At 29.9% G+C, this 21,415-nt stretch overlaps 6 protein-coding genes across 10 annotated transcripts; 2 read left to right on the plus strand and 4 right to left on the minus strand.

Moving 5' to 3' along the window:
• Nucleotides 1–3,607: 3,607 nt before the first annotated feature.
• On the minus strand, nt 3,608–6,915 carry LOC138937338 (putative lipid scramblase CLPTM1). Its single transcript, XM_070303516.1, has 6 exons — nt 6,769–6,915; nt 5,881–6,453; nt 5,678–5,795; nt 5,409–5,612; nt 5,143–5,280; nt 3,608–5,042 (listed from the first exon to the last, which is right to left on the minus strand). Exons 1-6 carry the CDS (start codon nt 6,892–6,894, stop codon nt 4,282–4,284), a joined length of 1,920 nt encoding a protein of 639 aa, XP_070159617.1. The 5' UTR covers nt 6,895–6,915; the 3' UTR covers nt 3,608–4,281.
• A 967-nt stretch (nt 6,916–7,882) lies between these two features.
• L(2)dtl (WD40 domain-containing protein denticleless) lies at nt 7,883–11,663 on the plus strand. The gene is made up of 8 exons (XM_070302559.1): nt 7,883–7,984; nt 8,201–8,445; nt 8,536–8,716; nt 8,960–9,185; nt 9,273–9,478; nt 9,590–9,792; nt 10,054–10,258; nt 10,502–11,663. The coding sequence occupies exons 1-8, from the start codon at nt 7,927–7,929 to the stop codon at nt 11,131–11,133; spliced, it is 1,956 nt and encodes a 651-aa protein (XP_070158660.1). The 5' UTR covers nt 7,883–7,926; the 3' UTR covers nt 11,134–11,663.
• Nucleotides 11,664–11,786: 123 nt separating this feature from the next.
• Nucleotides 11,787–14,560, minus strand: Mulk (acylglycerol kinase-like protein Mulk). Of its 3 annotated transcripts, XM_070302689.1 has the most exons (9): nt 14,003–14,560; nt 13,691–13,810; nt 13,567–13,619; nt 13,229–13,488; nt 13,030–13,145; nt 12,757–12,947; nt 12,356–12,502; nt 12,150–12,268; nt 11,787–12,055 (listed from the first exon to the last, which is right to left on the minus strand). In XM_070302689.1, the coding sequence occupies exons 1-9, from the start codon at nt 14,110–14,112 to the stop codon at nt 11,942–11,944; spliced, it is 1,230 nt and encodes a 409-aa protein (XP_070158790.1). In that variant the 5' UTR covers nt 14,113–14,560; the 3' UTR covers nt 11,787–11,941. The 3 variants fall into 3 exon arrangements, with proteins under 3 accessions (XP_070158790.1, XP_070158791.1, XP_070158789.1); XM_070302690.1 differs by having other exon boundaries at nt 13,229–13,619; nt 13,991–14,082; XM_070302688.1 differs by having other exon boundaries at nt 11,788–12,055; nt 13,229–13,619; nt 14,003–14,557.
• A 339-nt stretch (nt 14,561–14,899) lies between these two features.
• Rpl23 (ribosomal protein L23) lies at nt 14,900–16,353 on the minus strand. The gene is made up of 4 exons (XM_070302570.1): nt 16,266–16,353; nt 15,973–16,056; nt 15,290–15,418; nt 14,900–15,157 (listed from the first exon to the last, which is right to left on the minus strand). The coding sequence occupies exons 1-4, from the start codon at nt 16,276–16,278 to the stop codon at nt 14,961–14,963; spliced, it is 423 nt and encodes a 140-aa protein (XP_070158671.1). The 5' UTR covers nt 16,279–16,353; the 3' UTR covers nt 14,900–14,960.
• Nucleotides 16,354–16,605: 252 nt separating this feature from the next.
• LOC138936894 (motile sperm domain-containing protein 1) lies at nt 16,606–19,057 on the plus strand. Of its 2 annotated transcripts, none has more exons than XM_070302680.1 (6): nt 16,606–16,909; nt 17,191–17,367; nt 17,446–17,609; nt 17,683–17,842; nt 18,065–18,223; nt 18,323–19,057. In XM_070302680.1, the coding sequence occupies exons 2-6, from the start codon at nt 17,223–17,225 to the stop codon at nt 18,352–18,354; spliced, it is 660 nt and encodes a 219-aa protein (XP_070158781.1). In that variant the 5' UTR covers nt 16,606–16,909; nt 17,191–17,222; the 3' UTR covers nt 18,355–19,057. The 2 variants fall into 2 exon arrangements, with proteins under 2 accessions (XP_070158781.1, XP_070158783.1); XM_070302682.1 differs by having other exon boundaries at nt 18,080–18,223.
• A 205-nt stretch (nt 19,058–19,262) lies between these two features.
• LOC138936893 (eukaryotic translation initiation factor 4E type 2) lies at nt 19,263–21,315 on the minus strand. Of its 2 annotated transcripts, none has more exons than XM_070302679.1 (6): nt 21,047–21,315; nt 20,362–20,443; nt 20,031–20,276; nt 19,808–19,960; nt 19,518–19,728; nt 19,263–19,431 (listed from the first exon to the last, which is right to left on the minus strand). In XM_070302679.1, the coding sequence occupies exons 1-5, from the start codon at nt 21,064–21,066 to the stop codon at nt 19,573–19,575; spliced, it is 657 nt and encodes a 218-aa protein (XP_070158780.1). In that variant the 5' UTR covers nt 21,067–21,315; the 3' UTR covers nt 19,263–19,431; nt 19,518–19,572. The 2 variants fall into 2 exon arrangements, with proteins under 2 accessions (XP_070158780.1, XP_070158779.1); XM_070302678.1 differs by having other exon boundaries at nt 20,362–20,452.
• Between the last annotated feature and the right edge of the window lie 100 nt (nt 21,316–21,415).

The following is a 21,415-nucleotide window of genomic DNA, read 5'->3' on the forward strand; positions in this document are numbered from 1 at the left end:
ATTAAAAACAGTTAGTTTCAAAATACTATTGTCATAATTGCTATTCTAAATATATTCAAAATGTGTTCTCTAGATGAAATGCACATAGATTTTGTTTTCCATGGATTATATTTTTCATTAAAAAAGTGCATTTTTATTTTTATCTTTTTTAACATATGACAGTCAGTCACAATAATTTATTCTCACTTTGTTACATCACACAATGTGATATAGACCAAGGCGAAATGTATATTAATTCAATATCTCTCTGCTGTATGCCTGTTTACTTACCTATCTTAATAGAAATTGGTACAAGTTAATTTTAAGCCGGAGTTCAGTACCACTTAATTGTAATGATGTAATATCTTATTTTTATAAATCGCTTATTAAAGCGAACAATGCCGTTAATAGGAATTTCAACTCTACATACATTTTGTACGCGGCACAAGTATCTAGAAAAGTAATGCAACATCACAATTTACTGTATATACTCTATCTCTTTATAAAGTTTCGTGTATTACCCAAAGTATAGTTAAATAATATTTCTGTGCCTATTTTACAAAGAGTAGAGAGACAAATCGCATTTATTGAGGATTCCTATACAAATGAATTTCCTGTATACTTTCTTGTTTTCAATAGTTTGCTGGTATTCATAAGTAAATTATACTTTAACTAGTGTTTTGAAACTCCTTGTAATTTTATATAGTAATTGACTGTGTATATATTTGGTATTTATATAATATTTTTAATTCTTTAGTCTTACATTAGATTATTATTAGATATTTTGAAAAGTATTAATATTGCATTATAAAAAAACATCTTTGCTTTATATTTGTTATTTTATTTGTAAGAGAGGCTGCTTAAAATGAAATGATTATTAAAACTTATTCTCTCTATAATCGCCCATTAAAATTTCATCGTTTAAGAGGGAAACTTCGAATAGGATATAATTATCCTTTATATTCTTGAAAGAAATATATAAATAATTTGCGTCGTCCTTACAAAAGCGATATACTTAATTAAGATTATAGAATGGAAAGAAAGCAGTATTTATTAAATGATAAACGTGTGTAAGATATAGAAGCCATTATATATGTAATACAAATTTCACCAGTACACTAATTCGATATAACTTATGTAGCGCTACAAGTCTTTTTTCATAAAACTACAAGACGCATATAGAAATCTGGCATAACTATACTAGAACATAATTAAAAAATTCTTTAATATTGCTGTAAATTTTAAATTTAAATAGCGATATATTTGCAGATTAATTAGTGTTGTATAGTTTATTACGCACACATTATTGATTAAATTGATATACAATATTGATTTATATTTTTATCTCTGGTATTACAAGTTCTGTCATTTTATGAAATTTGGTTTTGCGATAGTATCTTATGAAACTTCATCAATATTACTCGTAAAAACTTATCTTTAATATTTTATGAAAATTAAAAATCTGCAGAAATCTCTCACATTCATAAAATTTTCTATGATTTTATATTTTGCGTATATTGCAAAAACGAAAATGCTAAATTATATTGCGTTATTATTTCCAATGTTAAAAATGTATAGATTAAACTACATTAAATATATGTAACTTTTTATTTAAGAAAGTTACGCATTTGCAGCTTCAATTAAATTATTTTTTTATATTGTGTTAAATTTTGAATTGTTTGAATACAGTGCTAATTATTATCTTCATTTTCACATTCGGTATTTAAATCGGTATATATTCCGATATATATCTAGTAAAAATCATTATCGGTATATATAGAGTGTTTCAGAGAGTTAAATGTCTTAACTTAAAATATATAAATTTAGGATCTCAAGATAAGAAAAAATTTTCCTCTGGAAGTATGCCTGTAATATGCCTGTTTTGTTTAAGAGATATTATTATGAATACGAATGATAAATTTATTGTACAACAGCTAATACATACTTGTTTCTGTAACTGTACATGTTTTATAATTGATATTATAAAAACGGTACAAAAACACCATATCGACGTATCACTGAGAAACTTTCTCAGTTTGCTCGATGCTTTCACGAATTAAGCATCATTACGCCTCGCATTTATTCTAATAGTGAAATTTATAATTGTTAAAATTTTTATATTTTTTAGTAATAAAGTAGTTGAAACACTATTAATTTATTTATTATAACCTGATGATTTCATAAAATTTTATAATGAAAATGTTTAGATGACAATATATCTCTTAAATAAAGGATTTACGGACATATTCCCAGAGAAAAATTTTTTCTTTTGAGATCCTAAAATCATATTTTAAGTTAAGATATTCAACCCTATTAAAACATCCTGTATAAATTTTCATATCGGTACATTATTGCTATTGATAACATAAATATTAAAATAAAAAATATATATAAACGGTATATTTCTATATAACATTAGCTTTAATTTTGTTAAATGGTGATTTTTTTTTTTTTTTTTTTTCCCATTATGTATGAATATTTTAGATTTAGATATATATAATATCAAATTATAAAAAAACCGAGAAATGAAAAAATTCTATTATACATATAATGTATTACAGATACAAAAAAAAGCTTTCTGATAACATGCATATTACACGCGGTAAAAAGTGCCTTTTTGTAAGGGGGGGGGGGGGGGGGAAGAAAAGGAAAACAAAAAGGAAACCTTGATGCATTGTTTACAGTATAAACATAAATTCGGAAAATATCAAATCATGAAGTTAAATTCTTTATTCATTTCTTTTTGTATATCTTACTTTTATAAAAATGATTTGCATAGAATTTTTGCTATTGCTATAATCTCTAATAAACATTTTATTGTAATTTATTATGCGATTTAACACAAGATAATTTTTTTATCTGTTACGTTTATCGTACGCGCAGAGAAATGATATAAAATAATACAAATGAAATAGCTCGGTTTAAAGCTTGAAGCTTACAAATGTAGATTTGAATAAATATTATATTCGTTATTTTGTGCATGTGTGCTGCGTCCGTGTTTTCCTATCGATCGATATTAGTGCAAGAATGAGATTTTCTCCAAATTGAAAAAAACTAAAATATTCTTCAATTTTAAACATATAAATAAACTTCTTGAGCACAAATTTTTACGTAAATTTATAATTTTTTATCACACAAAGAATAGTAATACAAGAATTAAGAGAATGATATATTTATTATTAATGATAATTTTTATAGTCTGATCTCTCTAAAAACGGTATCCCCGTATCACGTTACAATACATAAATCGCTATTTCTTTCAAACATTTCTTATTTTCTGCAAAAATGTCATTCTCATATGCGGTTGTATATAAATAATTTAACTCGAGGAATCATATTATTAAAACTTTACATCGCATATTTGTATGCGATGATGCTCACAAACTACGCTATAAATCAATTTCAGAAACGAGTACCTATACATATATGTAATAAATGCATATATATAACAAATGTATATTGTCCAAAATATAGAGGCATAAGTCAATAATTTAATTATACAATTACTCTAACGAAATATAAAACATAATATTAAACACATGTTCAATGTATTTGTAATACTAATATATATAAAAATAATAATAGTAATAAACATGATCTTATATAAGATCTCTAAAAATGCGATGCTCTGAAATTTTCTTAAAAATGGCTGATTGCACTTTTGCAAGTTAATTGCATTTTTCTATACTTTTATAAAGTGTCGCGACGCTATAATAAAGAGGATACGAATATTTCACTGTTATTTAAAGAAAGATTCACATATATAAGATATATGATAATTAAAGTAACTTTATTTCGCAGAACAATATCTCGCCCAATAATACGAATAATGACTTGTTTGAAATCGTTCATATGCATTGGATTTTCATGTGTTTGGTTAGATAGGACGATGTTTTTCGCTGCAGTATATTCACTTTACAATTAGACATTTACATGAATGTCATAAATGCTACTGAGCATACAATTTACATTTATAATTTCTAATATAAGATTATATATCATGTGAAAGTGTGTTCAATATATCTTGTAATAAATTTGGATAGAAAATGAATTAAGATGTTTTCAGCAAAAATTGTTCGCTATTTTGTTTCACAATGCATATCGCAATATGCTCATATAATATGTAGTGGATTCGGGAATACTTTAATAGAATATACAGATACACACACAATTATATGTAGAAAGTTATATAAATAAATGTAAATGTGTAATTATATTTGGTATCGGGCGATTTTATTAATTCTCGGAGACAATGTAGGATATAACGTATACGATTGATGCTTAACTTAAACATCACGAATATTATTCATTCTTTTTCGTTACTTCGTCTTTCGGACGATCATTGATTGCTGCCTGTTTCTTACTTTCCGCCAGTTGTATTTCCATCTCCCCGGAAAAACCGAATTCATTCACTCTAGTATGATCGGTCTTGTATATCCATCTTTGGTACAAAAATATGCAGAAAACAATATCGTCGCGGAAGCAGCCGATCCTATACAAAGTCGGCATTTTTATCACAAATGCAAAGATATCGTCGATGAACGTGTTCAGGAATTTGTACGACAGCATACGCCACGGAAGATGCGCGACGCTTTTCAGTTTATAATTAATAAACAATTGCGGTGTCATCATAATGAAGCCAAAAGTTAATAGAAATCCGTATAACATATTGAGAATCCAAGAATACCATCCCTTATGTTCCAAATACATTAAAGAATAAATCGCATATCCACCTAACAGAGGATACAAAGCCCATGAGAGATATTTAAAGGCAAGTCTATCATATTCCTTTGTAGAAGACTCCACATATGATCCCTTATCTTGGAACGATATCTTTGGAAAAACTCCAAATATTTTTACTTCTCTATTGACGTTAATGTCTATAACTTTGTTTATCTTCCATATTTCAATGCATAAACCTATTGCACAGCTAATGCGCACAACTGTGTTTGTCTCGTTATCCAAAACATAAAGAAGAACAACAAGAGATTGGAATACATTGAAAAATACAGAGCGAACAGACAGACCTTCCAAGGACTTCCGATTATTCCAGAATTGAATATCTAAAAAACAAAGAGTTTTATATTGCAGTTATTGTATATATATTTTGATTATTTGTTATAGATTTAAAAGACAAAATTATTTTTCCTTTTAACTGCTTACCATTCTTAAATGCTAAAAATTCAAACACACTATGTAAAATTGACACAATTATAGTCAATCCTAGTAGATATGGATTTGTTTCAAGCAAAGTTTCCTTCAAGGTATCTTGATCGTTATCGTCCTCGTCAGATGCTTCTCCTAAATAAACAATGACAACAAAAGATAAAACCTTATAATCACGCAATATTTTCACATAAAATTCTACAATATACATACGTATGTATGTGTCTTATTATCATATATATTATTTTAGAAATTTAACAAACCTATAATTGATGATGTCCATTTATTTCTAACAGACTGAGCTGCATAAATTTGCCACTTAAATAATGAAAGTGGTTGATAAGTCAATCTGAGTTCTAATTGTTCTATAGTATTATTCAATGGCTGATAATCCCGTTGCATGTTCCAGAAATCATTCATATATATTATTGGCTTATATGTATTTCCACCAGGTAAGAAATGTACATCTAAAAGAAGAACAAAATGTAAAGATTTCCAATACATTTGCATATTATAACATAAACTCGCTCACATTCATCTAATGGTTGCGGTACTTGACCATATACCCAATTGGTTTGATCAATCACTAAATTAACAGTTAAATTTGGATGCCAATGCGACACATATTCTTGATCCATGAATTCAGCTTTCTACAAGATTTTATGCACAGTTAACATACACAATACAATTTATATAAAATAAGATCAATTTCAAAAATTAACAATATATACATACTGCTATCTCCTCTTTACTAGCAGTACTTTCACCAGTTAATAAGTTGTGCCTCTTCTGATATCTAATTTTTTTAAACTTATTTAACATTTTTCTCGAGTAGGCTATATAATCACCAGCATAAGTTCCCTTGCCTGCTTTAGGATTTGGTGATTTTCCACTTTTTGTTATATATATATGAAGATAAATAGAGCCATTTTGTTTTAGATATTCTGAAGGAACAAACGAGTACTCGAATGTTCTGGACCCATCTTGATTCGGTCCGCTATACCAATCCCCATAAATCAGTCCTTCTTCGAACCAAATTAATGATTGCGGATCATTGAATTGTTTAAAATTCTCGAATTCCGACAAGTAAACATTAAGATCAAACAATGTTCCATTGGGAAATATATTTACAGCCTGTAAACGTGTATCACTAATGGTATTGGGAGACTTGGGATTATTATCAGAACGTCTAAAAAAGCTACTAATAAAATAAATTATAAGAGCTCGTATAATTAATGATTTTGTTATGGCGAAGAACGATTCTAAACGTGATGGCTTTCTTCTTTGTTCATCATTTTCTGCATTTGCCTATAAAAAATATATGAATTATAATTAAATATTTGATAAAATGGTTCAACATATATATTCCTACATATGTATAGGAGGGTATGACCAACAAAAATAATAGTAAATTTTCTATAAATTATATTATTCATGATTATTTCACATATGCGGTATACCATGTTTTATAAAAAAAAATTATATATATATTTAAAGAGATGCCAATGTAAACTCTGTATGCGTGTATGTTCAATATCTTCATTCTAGAAATATAATTTTCTTTAAAGAAAAAGGCCGCCAAAAAATAAATAATAAGTGTTAGGTAAAAATAAAAAAACCCACATTTCTCTCGTCGTTATTTTGTTCCGTTCTTGGAACCAATTCAACGTTAGGCTGATTGTTATCCATGTTTTCTGTAACATTTACTTCCGCACTGTCACGACAATCGTCTTCAGAAATAACCACCATCTTTCTGTCAGATCTCGTGCTTGCTTGTTTGGGCATAAACAAAAGAAATACAGACGGAGCATAAGCTTCTGCACAGGACGCGGAAACACTTGCCGCGCGGTAAAAGACGGTAGCCAATCAATTTTTCGCTCTAATGGAAAAGTTGTAAGTTGATTGGCTACCGTGTCGCATTTTGCTGCGCGGCACGCGTTTCCGCGTCCTGGGCTGCGTTCGAAAATATCATCCGTATACATATGAGTGTCGTTCTATCTTTGTTCAACTTTTAGTAAATAATAAATTAACCCAACACGTAAGATAATCTGCATGTGTGAAGCCAAAACTAGTAACACTCTTATGATTGGAACACGTAGAATACTTCGCTAAACAGCACGCAACGAATAAATTAACAAAATCAGTACGAAAAATCGTACCGTATGCTGCAGGCTTAAGAAACAGATAGGTTGCGTTCAGCAGAAAAAGCAGCTTTGCAACCGTTGTAAAATCTTTAATATGATTGGTTGATGCCCTTAGTTCCTGCCGGATCTAAATGTATAAACCAATCATATTAAAGAATTTTACAACAGTTGCAAAGCTGCTTTTTCTGCTGAACGCAGCCATAGATACAGGCTGCGTTCCAATATTCACTGCCAGTACTAAAAATGTAATTGGTTATCTCCCTCCCTCCCTCTCTCTCTCTCTCTCTCTCTCTCTCTCTCTCTCTCTCTCTCTCTCTCTCAAATAGAGAGTTTTTTGAAATCTCTAATATTTTTTATTTGATAGCCAATCGTATGATATTAAGGCTGCAGTCGGCAAGACGCTAGAAATGCTTCGGAGCGTTTGATTGACCGATCAGGACAAAAAGAGTAAAGATTTATTTATTCTGATTGGTTAATGCAATGCTTCGAAGCATTTCTAGCGTCTTCTCGACCGCAGCCATAAGCGTTACTTGAAAATAAACCCAAGCAAAGATAATTAGAAAGATTGATAGATTTCCCGCGTATATAAACAATCTTAAAAACAATAGTTTTAAAAACAATTTGATAACGTATATTAATGTGTCGAGGCAAAATGAATGTAACAAATGCTATTCAGAGACGAGAAAGTGGATTTGGTAAATGTGAATAAGCATGTGCATGCGTTTTACGAAAGATTTGAAAACAAATATATATTTTGCAGAGAAACAAAGGTTATCTGTATTGCGATTAAATTGATCGTATGATTAAAGTTAAATTTTATTACAAAATAGATTGCTATTAATTATAAAAATTTTATAATGCGCTATATAACAAAACTTATTACTTGATGTATCTGACATTTATTGTTGCAGGATTAATATATGATTATGACATCGCTCTGTGTCGCTTGAAATGCTATAATGATGATATTTATCGTGGAATAACACCAAATGTAAATGCGCCTGATTATAATCCCGAACCACCAGTATTTGCATGCCGTTTTTGTACTACGCCGGGATACGAGGAAGTTCTCGCTTTAGCAAATGAAGATGGAAAAATCGCTTTTCAAGATACAAAAATTAGAGAAAATTCTAATCAACCATTGGAAGGAATACAGGTTGCTATTTATTTTGATTAACAGATTTAATGAATAAGTTTTTCTTAGCATGAGTACAGAAATGTTAACCAAATATATATATTTTTTAAGGCACATTGTAATGCTATCTTTGACATTGCATGGATGCCTGGGGAATTAAAACTGGTTACAGCATCAGGAGATCACACGGTACGTTTATGGGATATCTCCAGGCCTGAAATAAAACAAATTAATTGTTTTCATGCACACACGCGAAGTGTAAAAACAGCAGTATTTCGTTATCAGGACAAAGGTATCAGATTCGTTTCAAAGGATGTTATAAATATTTGTATTTCTTGAAAAAATTTTTATGTATGAAATGTACATTTTTTCACAAACAGGATAGAGATAAATCTTTATACGTAATGTTATTTTATTTTTGTGAGCTAATTTTTTATTTTTAACTCATCAACATAGAATATGAAAAACATTTAACTGCTGCCTATTATAACATATCATAGGATTTAGGAGTCTTTAGAATCCTTTAAAATTTTAGCGGTCTTTGCAACGGGTGCTAGAGATGGTTTTATCATGATATGGGATATCAGAGCCAATCATATTGATCAACCTAAGCCAGATAATTGTATTGCCAATGCACACAATGTTGGTAGCACAGGCAATATGAAACGAAAGGCATATAGTCAAGCATCACGAGCACAAAGTATTACCGGTTTAGTGTTTCAAGATGATTTTACATTACTCTCTTGTGCTGCAGGCGATGGGTAAGATCACGTTTACACCTATATATCTGTGCAGAATATATGTCCTGCGTGCACGAATATATAATGTGTCTTCATTTTATTTTCTAGTTTAATAAAAGTGTGGGATTTGCGTAAGAATTACACTGTCCACAAGAAAGAACCAACAGCTAAGCATCTGATGAATTACGCAGGAAATAGTACTAGGAATGGCTTTTCTTCATTGTTAATATGCCCAGCTAGAATTACATTGTATGCAAGTTGCATGGATAACATTATATATGCTTATAATATATCATCATATAATCACAAACCAGGTTAATGTTCTTTTTTTTTTTTTTTTTTCGAAATATACATTGATATATATTTCAATTTCAATATGACATAATAACATTATGAAATAAAACCATAACAATTTTGTATGGCAGTGGCAGAATATTATGGGCATCAAAATCGTACGTATTATGTAAAGACTTGTTTAAGTTCTGATGGCCGCTATCTTGCCAGTGGATCCAGTGATGAACTGGCATATATTTGGCATACTAACAGACCGGGTATACCGTTAGTTAAACTTTTCGGCCACACAGAAGAAGTGACTTGTATTGCATGGTGTAGCATGGGCGAAACTAAGGTTTCAAATCTCTTAATATATTCATATTTTGTATTATATCTTCAAAAGATTATAATAAAATGATAATAATGTAATAATAACATATAACTAATAATATAGCATACAAATAATAATATATAAATAATAAAATAATATATATCAGAATAAAATTTTAAAATCATTTGCATGCTCTTAAATTTATTGTGAAAAATATGAATTATAATTTATATTTTCAGAATCATATGCAATATGATCTTTTTCTAATCTCGAGAATAATTGCAGATAGTGACTTGCTCCGACGATTCTTGCCATAGAATATGGAGAGTTGGCTTAGAACATAAAGTGAATGAGAAAATGGATATACGTGGTCATGCTGAGATTGTAGTAGAAAAATGTTTGGAAAATATGAATTTAGAAACTACCCCAACTACTTCTCGACGCTCGATCATCAATCAGGAAACTACACCAGGTTCAGACAATACTTCAGGTAGGGATTAAAGCATTGCTGCTATAAAATTTATATAAATGGTGAATATTTCATGCACAAAAAACTTCAGAATAAATCACATTTAATAAAATTTTTATTAAATTACTAGAACTTTTTTAATTTTGTCACATACAAATGGCAAAATTTGGTCAAAATTAAAAAATTATAAAACAGAATTCTCGAATCCTTTATCTAGCCTTTTTCAACTATGATAAATTTTCAAACAATGTTTAAACTCCATAGTTACGACTCCTGAATCTAGCAATGAGGATCATCAGAGAGACAGGCACATTCCTCTTAAACGTAGTTATTTGCAAATGACAATGAGTTCTGAGGGAAAACGCAAATGTATTTTATCTCCTATTCATGAAAATCGCGAGACAGTCGCGAAACGAGTTCACACGGACAATCGTGGTATGCGAAGACTATTTAGCTCTAGTGTCGAAACCGCTACTACTTCGAGTAGAGGTTACGATTCGGATGAGCCCAGTACAAGCCAGTTCATAATCAGGAGTGAGGAAACTCCTTTTTCGCCTACGTTAAACTTACCAAATTTTGTGATGGATGGTACAGCGCCGCATTTACTCGAAATATCACCGCAAAAATACAAGGAGAATGTTGATTGGTTGACAAAAATTAGAAAAGAAAGATATGAGCAAAGTAAGATTCCAGAATCAACTTCATGCAGTCCCAAGAATCAAGTGACACCCAGTGCCAGAAGATCCAAGAGATCACGATCGACCGAACCCCCAAAAGTAACAAAACCAACAAAAAGCGCTTCTTTATTAGATTTTTTCAAAGTTACAAGTAAGGATTGTGATAAGAATTCTTGTGCGGAAAATAGTAATATTATACCATCAATGAGTATATCTTGAAAAGATAAAGAGACAGATTCACGAATTAAATTTAAGAAATTCTCTTTCTCTATCTTTTATCTTGCAGTACAAAAATTGAAATCTTAAAATATCCCGGTTGCTCTATATGTACAAATTATTGTCTTATTTAAGCCATATATCTTATCACACAGAGGACTTTTTAAATCTAGATATCAGGTACCCTCTAAGGTCGTAATGACAAACGCATTACAAGCTCCATTGGTGCTTATTACTATTAGGCCATATCTCGAAAGTGATCATTCCTGACGAAAGTGTGTTTAATAAATGAGACTAATTTATAAAATAATAAAAATATTTTTATTACTGTATAAACTAGTTTATTCTCCTTTATTAAACGCACTCTCATTAAAAAGTTAGATATATAAAGATTTTGAAAGATCTTGAAAATGATTACGTCTCAGTATTACTCACAATAATGTATTTAACGCAGTTTTTTAAAGAAAAGTTAGTTTAAGAAAAGACTATACAATTAAATTATTAGGTAAACATACTTTGACGTAATCAAATCTTTAGTATAAGCGTTATACTAAGCAGTCATATCAGATTGAAAATGTATTACTTAAATTTATGAACATTATAATCAAAATATTTTTTTGTATGCTATAATAAATTATTTTTTTATAAAAAACATTAAATAATCTTTTTTTCATAATACTTTAATCGACGAGATATTTTATTATTCCCATTTTTTTTCGTTTTTAAATAATTTAAAAATTACTGTATATACTATGGAATATTAAATGCGAAACAGTTTTGAATCATTTTTATAAATTACTGGATATATATGTTATCTATTCGATTCGGGACAAAATATTGTTATAGATTGTGGGAGTAGTTTAATCTGAATTGGCTTCAACTCGTACTCCTCGTGATCAATGTAAAACATTCGATCGTTATTTTCCTGAAATAAAATTGTTGATATTATTAAAATCTTGAAAGGTAGGCAATTTATAAGAGCAATTTTATTAATATTTATAGAGAAAAAGATTGCTTACTATTTCAGGATATAATTCAATATCTTTTGCATCTAATATCGCATTTACTGGTAATTCATTGTTCATTTCTTGTTTCCATCCTTTCTCAACAAATGTGGTATAACTAACATTTTCTGGGCCTGAATGTGTAATTAGTTAAATTTTAAATTTTCGCACTGACTAAATTTCGAATTTAAATAATGACAGATAGAGATATTTAAATTCACCTAAAGCTATCTTTAATGAAGGCAGTGATTGAACTAGTACATTCATTACATTTTCTGTAGTTATGCATAGTTCAGTTGTTGAAATAGGTATCTCATAAAATATGCCACAATCTTCATTTACTATTTTACTATAATCGACATGATTATCTGAAATAAATCATAAGATTACATTATATAATATCATTCATCTATTAAAATTACATATATATAATATACAACATGCTATTAAAGTATCAATCTGTCTTTCTCTTCCTTTAATGCAAAAAAATTTATTCATCAAATTTATCCGAATATTTTAGTTTAGCTTTTCAATTTTGTATATTTATTATCTTATTTTAATAGCATTCTGTGTATATACAAAAATAGTTCATTATTTTACAATTCTATAAGAATAATTTTACCAGGAACAAGTGTTTGCTTCTTTGGCAAAAATGCATGCCACCATCTTCTATTCAAATTCGTAGACTGATTATAAGACAACTCTTTGGAATAACAGCATGAACATCCCTTGCAAGGTTTGCTATATTTCATTACTGCATTGCACTTCCAATTTAAATCTGATTTGTAACCACTGAATACATAAGCTGCATATCTGTTTGCATCCAAAAGGAGAAAGTATAAGACAAAATAAATACATATAAAACAAAATTCTGTTCTAAAATTAAGAGATGTACTTGCGCAAGGAGCCCCAATACCAATATTTATCAATACGGGCATGCGTATCACTCCAAACTCCCAATTTTATGCCTGCTACAGCATAAACCGGTTTTATAGGATTTTCTGGATCGTTCTTAAAATAAAATATGGCTAAAATTTGTATTTGAATGCAATTTAATTTGCGTTAAAGAAATGAGAAACGATGAAGATACATACTTCCAGCAATTTGATTTCAATAGCATCTATTGTTTTGAGATTATTTTTAATAATTGCCATTGTTGCATCGATCATGTGATGTATTTCAGCTAAATCTTTGTATCCTTGATAAAACATGCTTGCGATTGTATTTGTGCTTCCCAATGGTAAAACACCAATGGGACATTGTCTGACAGAACGAAGATTATATTCATATTTCCTCATTAAACCAGTTGTAACATCTGATAAAGTACCATCTCCTCCAGCTACAATAATAGCATCTGTAGAAGTTTCCAAATTTGTTATTACATTACGTGCATGGCTTCCTGATTGTATATCGACAATAGTTGTGGAAATACCAGCTAAGTGCAATAGAGGCTCACAATATTTCTCGAATAACTTTTTGGCCTTCCTGAAAATCAAAATAAAAAATAATTAGCAAAGACTAGAGTTTCTATATCAGTTTGAAATTTTTGTGACAACCTTTTTTTGGCCACAGGGTTTAAAATAACAGTTACATGGCGAGGTTTGACATTTGTGGGACAAGAGATGTCTCCATATCTCGCTACATCTTCACAATATTGACGCATTAATTGTTCCACACTAAAAAATATTGAAAATAATTCATTGATGTAATTATATATTTCAACAAAAAGGATCAATAAAAATGGATATAAAAATATATCGTCTAATATAAAATACTTAATTGCAAGTAAACAAATATATAGAATACTGCGGAACGTGAATTTAACAAAATAAGGAAAAATACGAGGTTAAGTTCACCATGATTCTCACTCGTATGTTTGTTTGCCGTACGAAATTCCGTACGAGAAAGCTGCTATCCCTAACACGGATTTTTTCCAATTATTTCGTACTGTCTTTAGTAAATTTAATATCTTAGCCATTGTCACACTTCGATCTTAAAACCATTTAAGCGACGTCTACAATAGAGATTTTAAGCCCTAAGTCTTAAGAAATTGACTAATCACAGTCGAGTATTCTTCTCATACTTGACATTCGTCAATTTCTTAAGGCTTAGAGCTTAAAATCTCTATTGTAGACGCCGCATTAAAGTTTTACTGCTTTCGCTTTTGTTTTGATTTGTCTTTATTTTTGTATAAACGTTTACTCATAATATTGATTTTATTATATATATATATATATATATTTTTTTTTTCTATATTTTCTATAAAGATATAAAATTAGGTTGCATTCGACTTTCAAACATTTTTGAATCCTCTTTGTATCATCTTTTTTAGCAGTATATAGTATCACATCTGATGAATGGCTTCTGCACACAGGATGTGGAAATGCTTGTCGCGTGGCAAAAGGCAACGCGGTAGCCAATCAATTTTCCGCTCTAATAGAAAAGTTATAAGTTTATTGGCTATCGAGTCGCCTTTTGCCGCGCGGTTTCGCGTCCTATATGCAGAAGCTATTATATTCTTTCTTTTAGGGAAAATTGAAGGTACAAACCCATGCAACGGAATGCAGAATAAGAGTAAAGTCAATCATAAAAGTTTTGTAGTTTTTATGCTAGCGATTGGTTCCACTGCATGGGTTTGTACTCTCATACAATGCTAATCTAAATATCGTTGTTTTAAATAATACGTGAGAAAAAAAAAAACAATTTTTTTTCTCACGTTCTTCTTTGATAAATTTCTCTAATATTATAAAAAAGGAAATCCAAGATCAGAGTATGGGTATTAGATTTATTTTTTTGTAATGGGCACACAGGATTCTACAAGATGGATTATGCGATGCTGCTGGCATTGGATGCGATCCTTGGCCATAAATCTGCACACTCTTTTGCAACAGGTCCTGTAATAGCTGATCCTTTCATTTCACCCTTGTTATTAACTATCACGCCGGCATTATCCTCGAAATATATAAATGTCCCGTCCTTCCTACGAAATGGTTTCCGTTGCCGTATAACCACTGCAGGCATTACTGTAATATATATGTATATATATATATATATATATATATATATATCTCAATGTGCTATTATGCAAGATTCTTTGAAGAGATAAAAGTGACATTTTCCATCTTTAAAAAAAAAAGTGAAAGTAATTAATCTACCCTTTTTTCTAAGTTCAGGTTTTCCCTTCTTTACAGTCGCTACAATCATATCGCCAGATCCTGCTGCTGGCAGACGGTTCAATCGGCCCTTGATACCTTGCACTGCGATGACATACAAGTTCTTGGCACCTAAAAAGAAATAGTTGCATCATTATATAAAATAAATTATGGGAAAAAGATAAGAGAGAGAGAGAGAGAGAGGGGGGGGGGGGAGTGAATTTATCTACTCAAGCAGAAAATTATAATGTCTATATTTATACATTTGCATATACATATAAATCAATCTTTTAGAGTTATTAAAATATATGCTATGTGCAATTATATGTATCTATATAAATATTCTATCTTGTTTTTATTATTTAATAAGAAAGTTATGATCAGGAAGGATAGAAAACTGTTATATCGTTGTACTAATATCATATTGTCATTATTATTGCATCTCCATTAGAATCTTGGCTTTCATTTTTAATAGATTCAGTTTTGTACGCGTGCATTTTTTCTCAGTTTTTATCGAATTAGTCAATAGACTGGGGAACACAAAATAATTGTGAGATACTCACGCTTCACATTATATCATTACAAACGATGATCAAAAAAAGACATGTGCGCCTTTATTCGCAAATCGCGCGACTACTATTTGAGGTTAAGTATTACGCAAATGATATTTTTTGCAAAGGACTCACCAGTATTATCGGCACAATTGATAACCGCACCAACCGGTAGACCCAGGGATATCCTGAATTTGGCTCCAGCCGACCCACCACGTCCTTGAGTAGCAATATATTATATTAAACAGTGATATATCATATGATATTGGAATGATGAATATTTTTGCGTATTAGTCACTAATAAAGCAACGTTTTGTTTTGTCGCATAGGCCGAACATATTTTCGTCTTTTCGCCATTTTATTCGAAACCGATGCATCGTCCCGACACCGATTCCCATAGATTTTCCTCGTGCTCGATAAAGACTTACCTCTCTTCGACATCTTGAATTATGAAAAAGGAGAATTCAATCTGTATGTGTATATTTGTAACGCACAGTGCGCGATGCGGCATGGGGATATATTTTCAGTTGGAGTAATCCTACAAGACAAATTTCCTATTGTATTTTCTTTTCTTTTCTAGTCTGTTCTTTTTAGCTACAGTTCCCTACATATACATTGCGCAGTACCAAAGGACACGTCCAATCTAATCTGATTGGCTGAGGCGAAATCGCAATCGCTGATGCATCGCAGTCGCGGCCGCTAATGTGATTCGGGCTTTACGCTATTTCGCTGCATAGGTTCGCACCCAGAGACAGCCAAAGACTACATACTACACGATACGCGAATGCATCTCGTTGGTAGTTATAACGATGGTCGAAAGGAGATTTAATCATTTGTAAATATTTTTGTAAATATTCTACATACACGACATACACACTCTTTTGACACGCGGCGCGAAGTCTAATCAACGAAATGTCACTCGTTTTTATACGTCAATAGTGAAATCTTGCTGTATATTGAGGTAACTTTATTCAGATGACAATTAGCGTTATCTGATATTTGGATTCCTTTCGAGCGTGAATCTGGAAAAACAATTTTTTATTTGTTAATTTGCAAGCATATAAGTTCACAGGTATGTCACGTTATCTTTATATTCCATAACTCATGCCTCATATATTATTATTTTTTGCAATGCATAATATATGAACCTCTTATATTGTATATCAGGTTATAGATCTAACATTCTTTTAAATTAATTCAATAAATATGTTTCACAAATCGCTTTAATATGTTACATGTATAATTTCCTACCTATAAAAAAATTCCATAAATTTATATATAAAATTATACTCTTTTAGCAAGTAAGACATATTTTGTGCAAAATATACGATTACTATATATTGTATCTTGCAGGTGTATGGACAATTCAAGGTTAAGGAAACACAATGCCACCACCATTAATAGTTACACCTCGGAAGTTACCAATTTTTGTGTTTCCACAAAACATTACATTCTATTTAGACGACCAGTCTACCCACAAACAAGTGTTAACTTTGTATAATCCATATGATTTTCCTGTAAAATTCAAAGGTATTTTTTTTTTCTCTTTCCAATATGAATATTTAGATTTAATTTTATGTCTGTATGTATTTAATATTAATATTTTAGTTTTATGTACTGCACCAAATAAATATCAAGTGGTTGATCCAGAAGGCATAATAAAAGCCAGCTCCTGTGTTGATATTGTTGTTAGACATACAGCATTGTTGACAAATAATTGTAATGTAATTGATAAATTCAGGATACATATGCAAGAATATCCTACTAAGCAGGTAATGTTTATTATGTTTAAAAAAATACTCATTGAAGTCTAGCAAAAAATTAAAATTTTGCAAATCATGCTAGGTGATTGGTAAACGAGATGTTGAAGCTAAACTTCTCTCTGGAACATCGGATACAGCTGGAAGGTCAACGCCAGATCCAGATATGTTTCAACAGCTTCCAATAAATGAAAGCAGGCAACAGCAATCTTATGCGCTTATAACCCGAAATAAGACAATGGATAGTGAGTAAATGCGTTACAGTTACTTCAAACCAAGCCTAAATTTTTTAGATTTATTGTGATAATATGCTTTGTATTGAGAAAATAAAACAATAAAGATTTTATACTTCCATTGTAAAATGATGAAGATATTAAATTAGTGATAATAAATAAGAGATTATCTCAAAGATAAATTTCTCATTGTGATTACAATATATAAAACAACAACACAAAATATAATTGTAGATACAAATATTTTAGGAGGTACAAATTACATAGCACTCATCACAGGAATTATATGCATAATTGGATTGCTTTTACCTACTGAAGGAGAACAAAACCAAAGGGTGCCTGATTATCTCCACCTTTCTGTGAACTTCAAATTGATATTCTCATTTGTATTAGGTAAGCATGAATATATATATTATATATATATATATATATATATATATATATATATATATATATATATATATATAAAATTGTAATAAATTTTTGTTGCAGGTATGGTTGCAAATATTGTTTTAGGGCTATAAAATTCTTAGCTTTTTATATAAAAATCTTTATACAAGGATAAAATCATAGGATAAAAACACAATTAATGCAAGACTTTTTCATATTGGGCCTCTTTTCTTATGGAATACACCCAATTCTAGTCTATAAACTTCAACATTATATATCGACCAAGATATCGCGATATTTCTTTATTATAATAATTATTATAATTTTATAAAAATATATATAAATATATTGTAATGTTAATAATTATTTCTATTATATTAAATAGTTCTATTTTAAAAGTTCTATTTAAAAGAGTCATCGGAAATACTCTTACTCTACGTGATAAAAAAAGATAGACGCATAGTCTGACTCGTGATTTTTAGGCCTATTTGGAAAACCAATGTAATGCTATTGTTTGAATTGCTAGTGTTTATGTACATGAACATACCGATGATAAATTTTATATCTCTTATATGATATAATATATATGATCTTTTGCTAATTTATTTGAAAATCTTTATGTTGTATGTGTATAGAATCATTATAATATATTTTTCCATTCATAATAATTATCAATTATATATTTTGTGCGCGACATGATCTCATATACAGCTAGATAAAGGTCTTCCTCTGTATATAACGTTGGAACTAAGTTTTAATTATTAAAAATATTTGTAACAATGAATGTGATTTCTTTTTTTCTTTTTTTTTTATATTTGGTTTTTATAATTATATATATATATATATATATATATATATATATATATATATATATATATATATATAGAGAGAGAGAGAGAGAGAGAGAGAGAGAGAGAGAGAGAGAGAGAAATTTTGGAGATCAATTTTGTGAAAGAGGCATAATCGTTTTGTGTGAGAAATATGTTTATACAAAATTGGATAGACAAAATATAAAAATTTTTTTTACATTACATGTCTTGGAAATAAGGGTATTTATTTATTTCTTATCAATGTGAATTCATTATTTACATAAGTTACAACATAGAGACACTTGTGAATAAAGTGTATCATCAAATGGATGTTTCAAAATTTTCACGTCTTATTTATTTTCTGTCAAATAGATGTGCAATCTCCTGGGAGGTATGAAACATCTTTGAAAACCATAACAATGATTAGATAACGAAGGATCTTTAACACTTTTTTGAGATGATGCTTTATATCAAATTATTTAACTTACCTTAGGTTTTTGTCAGAAGGCTCATAATATATCTCGTTCTCAAAATTATATAACTTTAGAGCCGATGTACACTCTTCATACTGTCATTGTGAGTTTTGTACTCCATAGAGGCACTAGCTGGAAGATGTAATATTCTTCTTAATGTATCCCTAATTCGTGCTGTTGTCGCTACATCCGATGCAGTTTTATTCCATACACATATTACATCCTCCTATTAAAAACAAAATTCATCTATTAGTAAAAAATCTTTTATGTTTGTAAATTAAGAATAAATGTGGAAATTTGTTTACCTGAAATCTTATAGATACAACAGCACCACAAATTTCCTCTCCTACCATAAATTGCTCACCTAACATTGCCAATATAAGATTTTCCCAACATCTAGATACTAAACCCTTTCGTAATCTTACTATCCATTTACCACCTTTTTGATTTGCTTCATCCTAGAAAAAATAAATGATAAGTTTTGTATATGTAATATGAACATATTATATAACAGAATCGTACACTCACCTCCCATATGGGTTTTATACCAACTTTGAAAAGATGAAAATCTGTATGCACTGTTAATTCTGATGGTCGTACTAAGTGACTATAGAGACCCCAGAACTGTTCTACGCTTGCAAACCTACCAACCAATTTTAAATTTTGAACATAACTTTGTATGCTAGTTTGTTTGCCAAGGCCACTACGTCGACTGTACCAGAGTGCGTAAGCATATTGTAATTTATGCTCATTTGGATTTATTTCTATTGAAGGCTGTAAGCAGATATTAATCATCAGATATTTGATCAACGTCAATATCTTAACATTCATATACCAATAAGATTTTTAGACTACTCACTGGTGGACCTTTTTCGACCTTTTGATTATCCTTTGATTGAGACTCCTCGTCTTCAACTGTACTGTCCTCAGTAGCCTTTAATCTGTAAATACTGTCATAATTCACAAAATAAGCAAAATATATGACAATATATATATATATATATATATATCTGTACATCTGCATATATTTTAAATATTTATTATTATATTATATATTATATTACATATTGATAAATATAAAGCAAATGAGACTTCTTTGCTATATTGCACATTAATTCTTCTATATGTTTAAAATATAGTAACAATAAAGGGTTTTTTATTGTAATTATTCTCCAAAAAAAAAAAAAAAAAAAAAAAATTGTCAAAATGTTGACATTGTCTATTACTAAAGTGAAAGGCTATCACTATACCACGATAAAAAAAAAAAATTATAAGTATATATTAAATATTGCAAGAGAATTGAGATATCTCACCACTAATCCAACTAAATTACTATGCCTATGTTCCTTTCATTACGTCAAAAAATCCAATTTTCACCGTAATAAGGACGAATTAAATGGACTGCATTGTGACAAATGATTGTTATGCGACAATGAAAATATTTATCTTGACATATATTTTCACTGTGTATTCAAACATATATCTAACCTCGAAAATGCCCGTGGAGAAACACGATGAAATAAAGGGAGAACACTTTCACTTACGTCTCGTATTTATTGGACATGTTTTCGGTTGCTGAGATACAAACGTATAAGCGATATCGCACTAAATTGTTATGACTGCGATGAGTATGTCTCTCGCAAGAAACGTGAATAAAAATATAAAAGTTTTTTTTTTTCGAAACACGCTTTCTTCTCCCGATTCGCTCTCACGTTGAGCTTTCACATCTGCCTGCGGTGTGTTTTCGATAAACTGTTGATCTTTTCCCAGCACCTTCCCTTCTCTTTCCTCTTTTTTTCTTATCACTTTATCATTGCAGAGATTTTATATTCGTATGTTGGTTATACTAGATATCGATAGCTGCTAACAGCGGATTATAGATTATACTATTGTACAAAACGGTGTTGTATTTA

This window comes from Polyergus mexicanus, unplaced genomic scaffold (assembly GCF_030449975.1).
Source record: "Polyergus mexicanus isolate NDT 795.1 unplaced genomic scaffold, iyPolMexi1.0 SCAF_10, whole genome shotgun sequence".
NCBI lineage: Eukaryota > Metazoa > Arthropoda > Insecta > Hymenoptera > Formicidae > Polyergus > Polyergus mexicanus.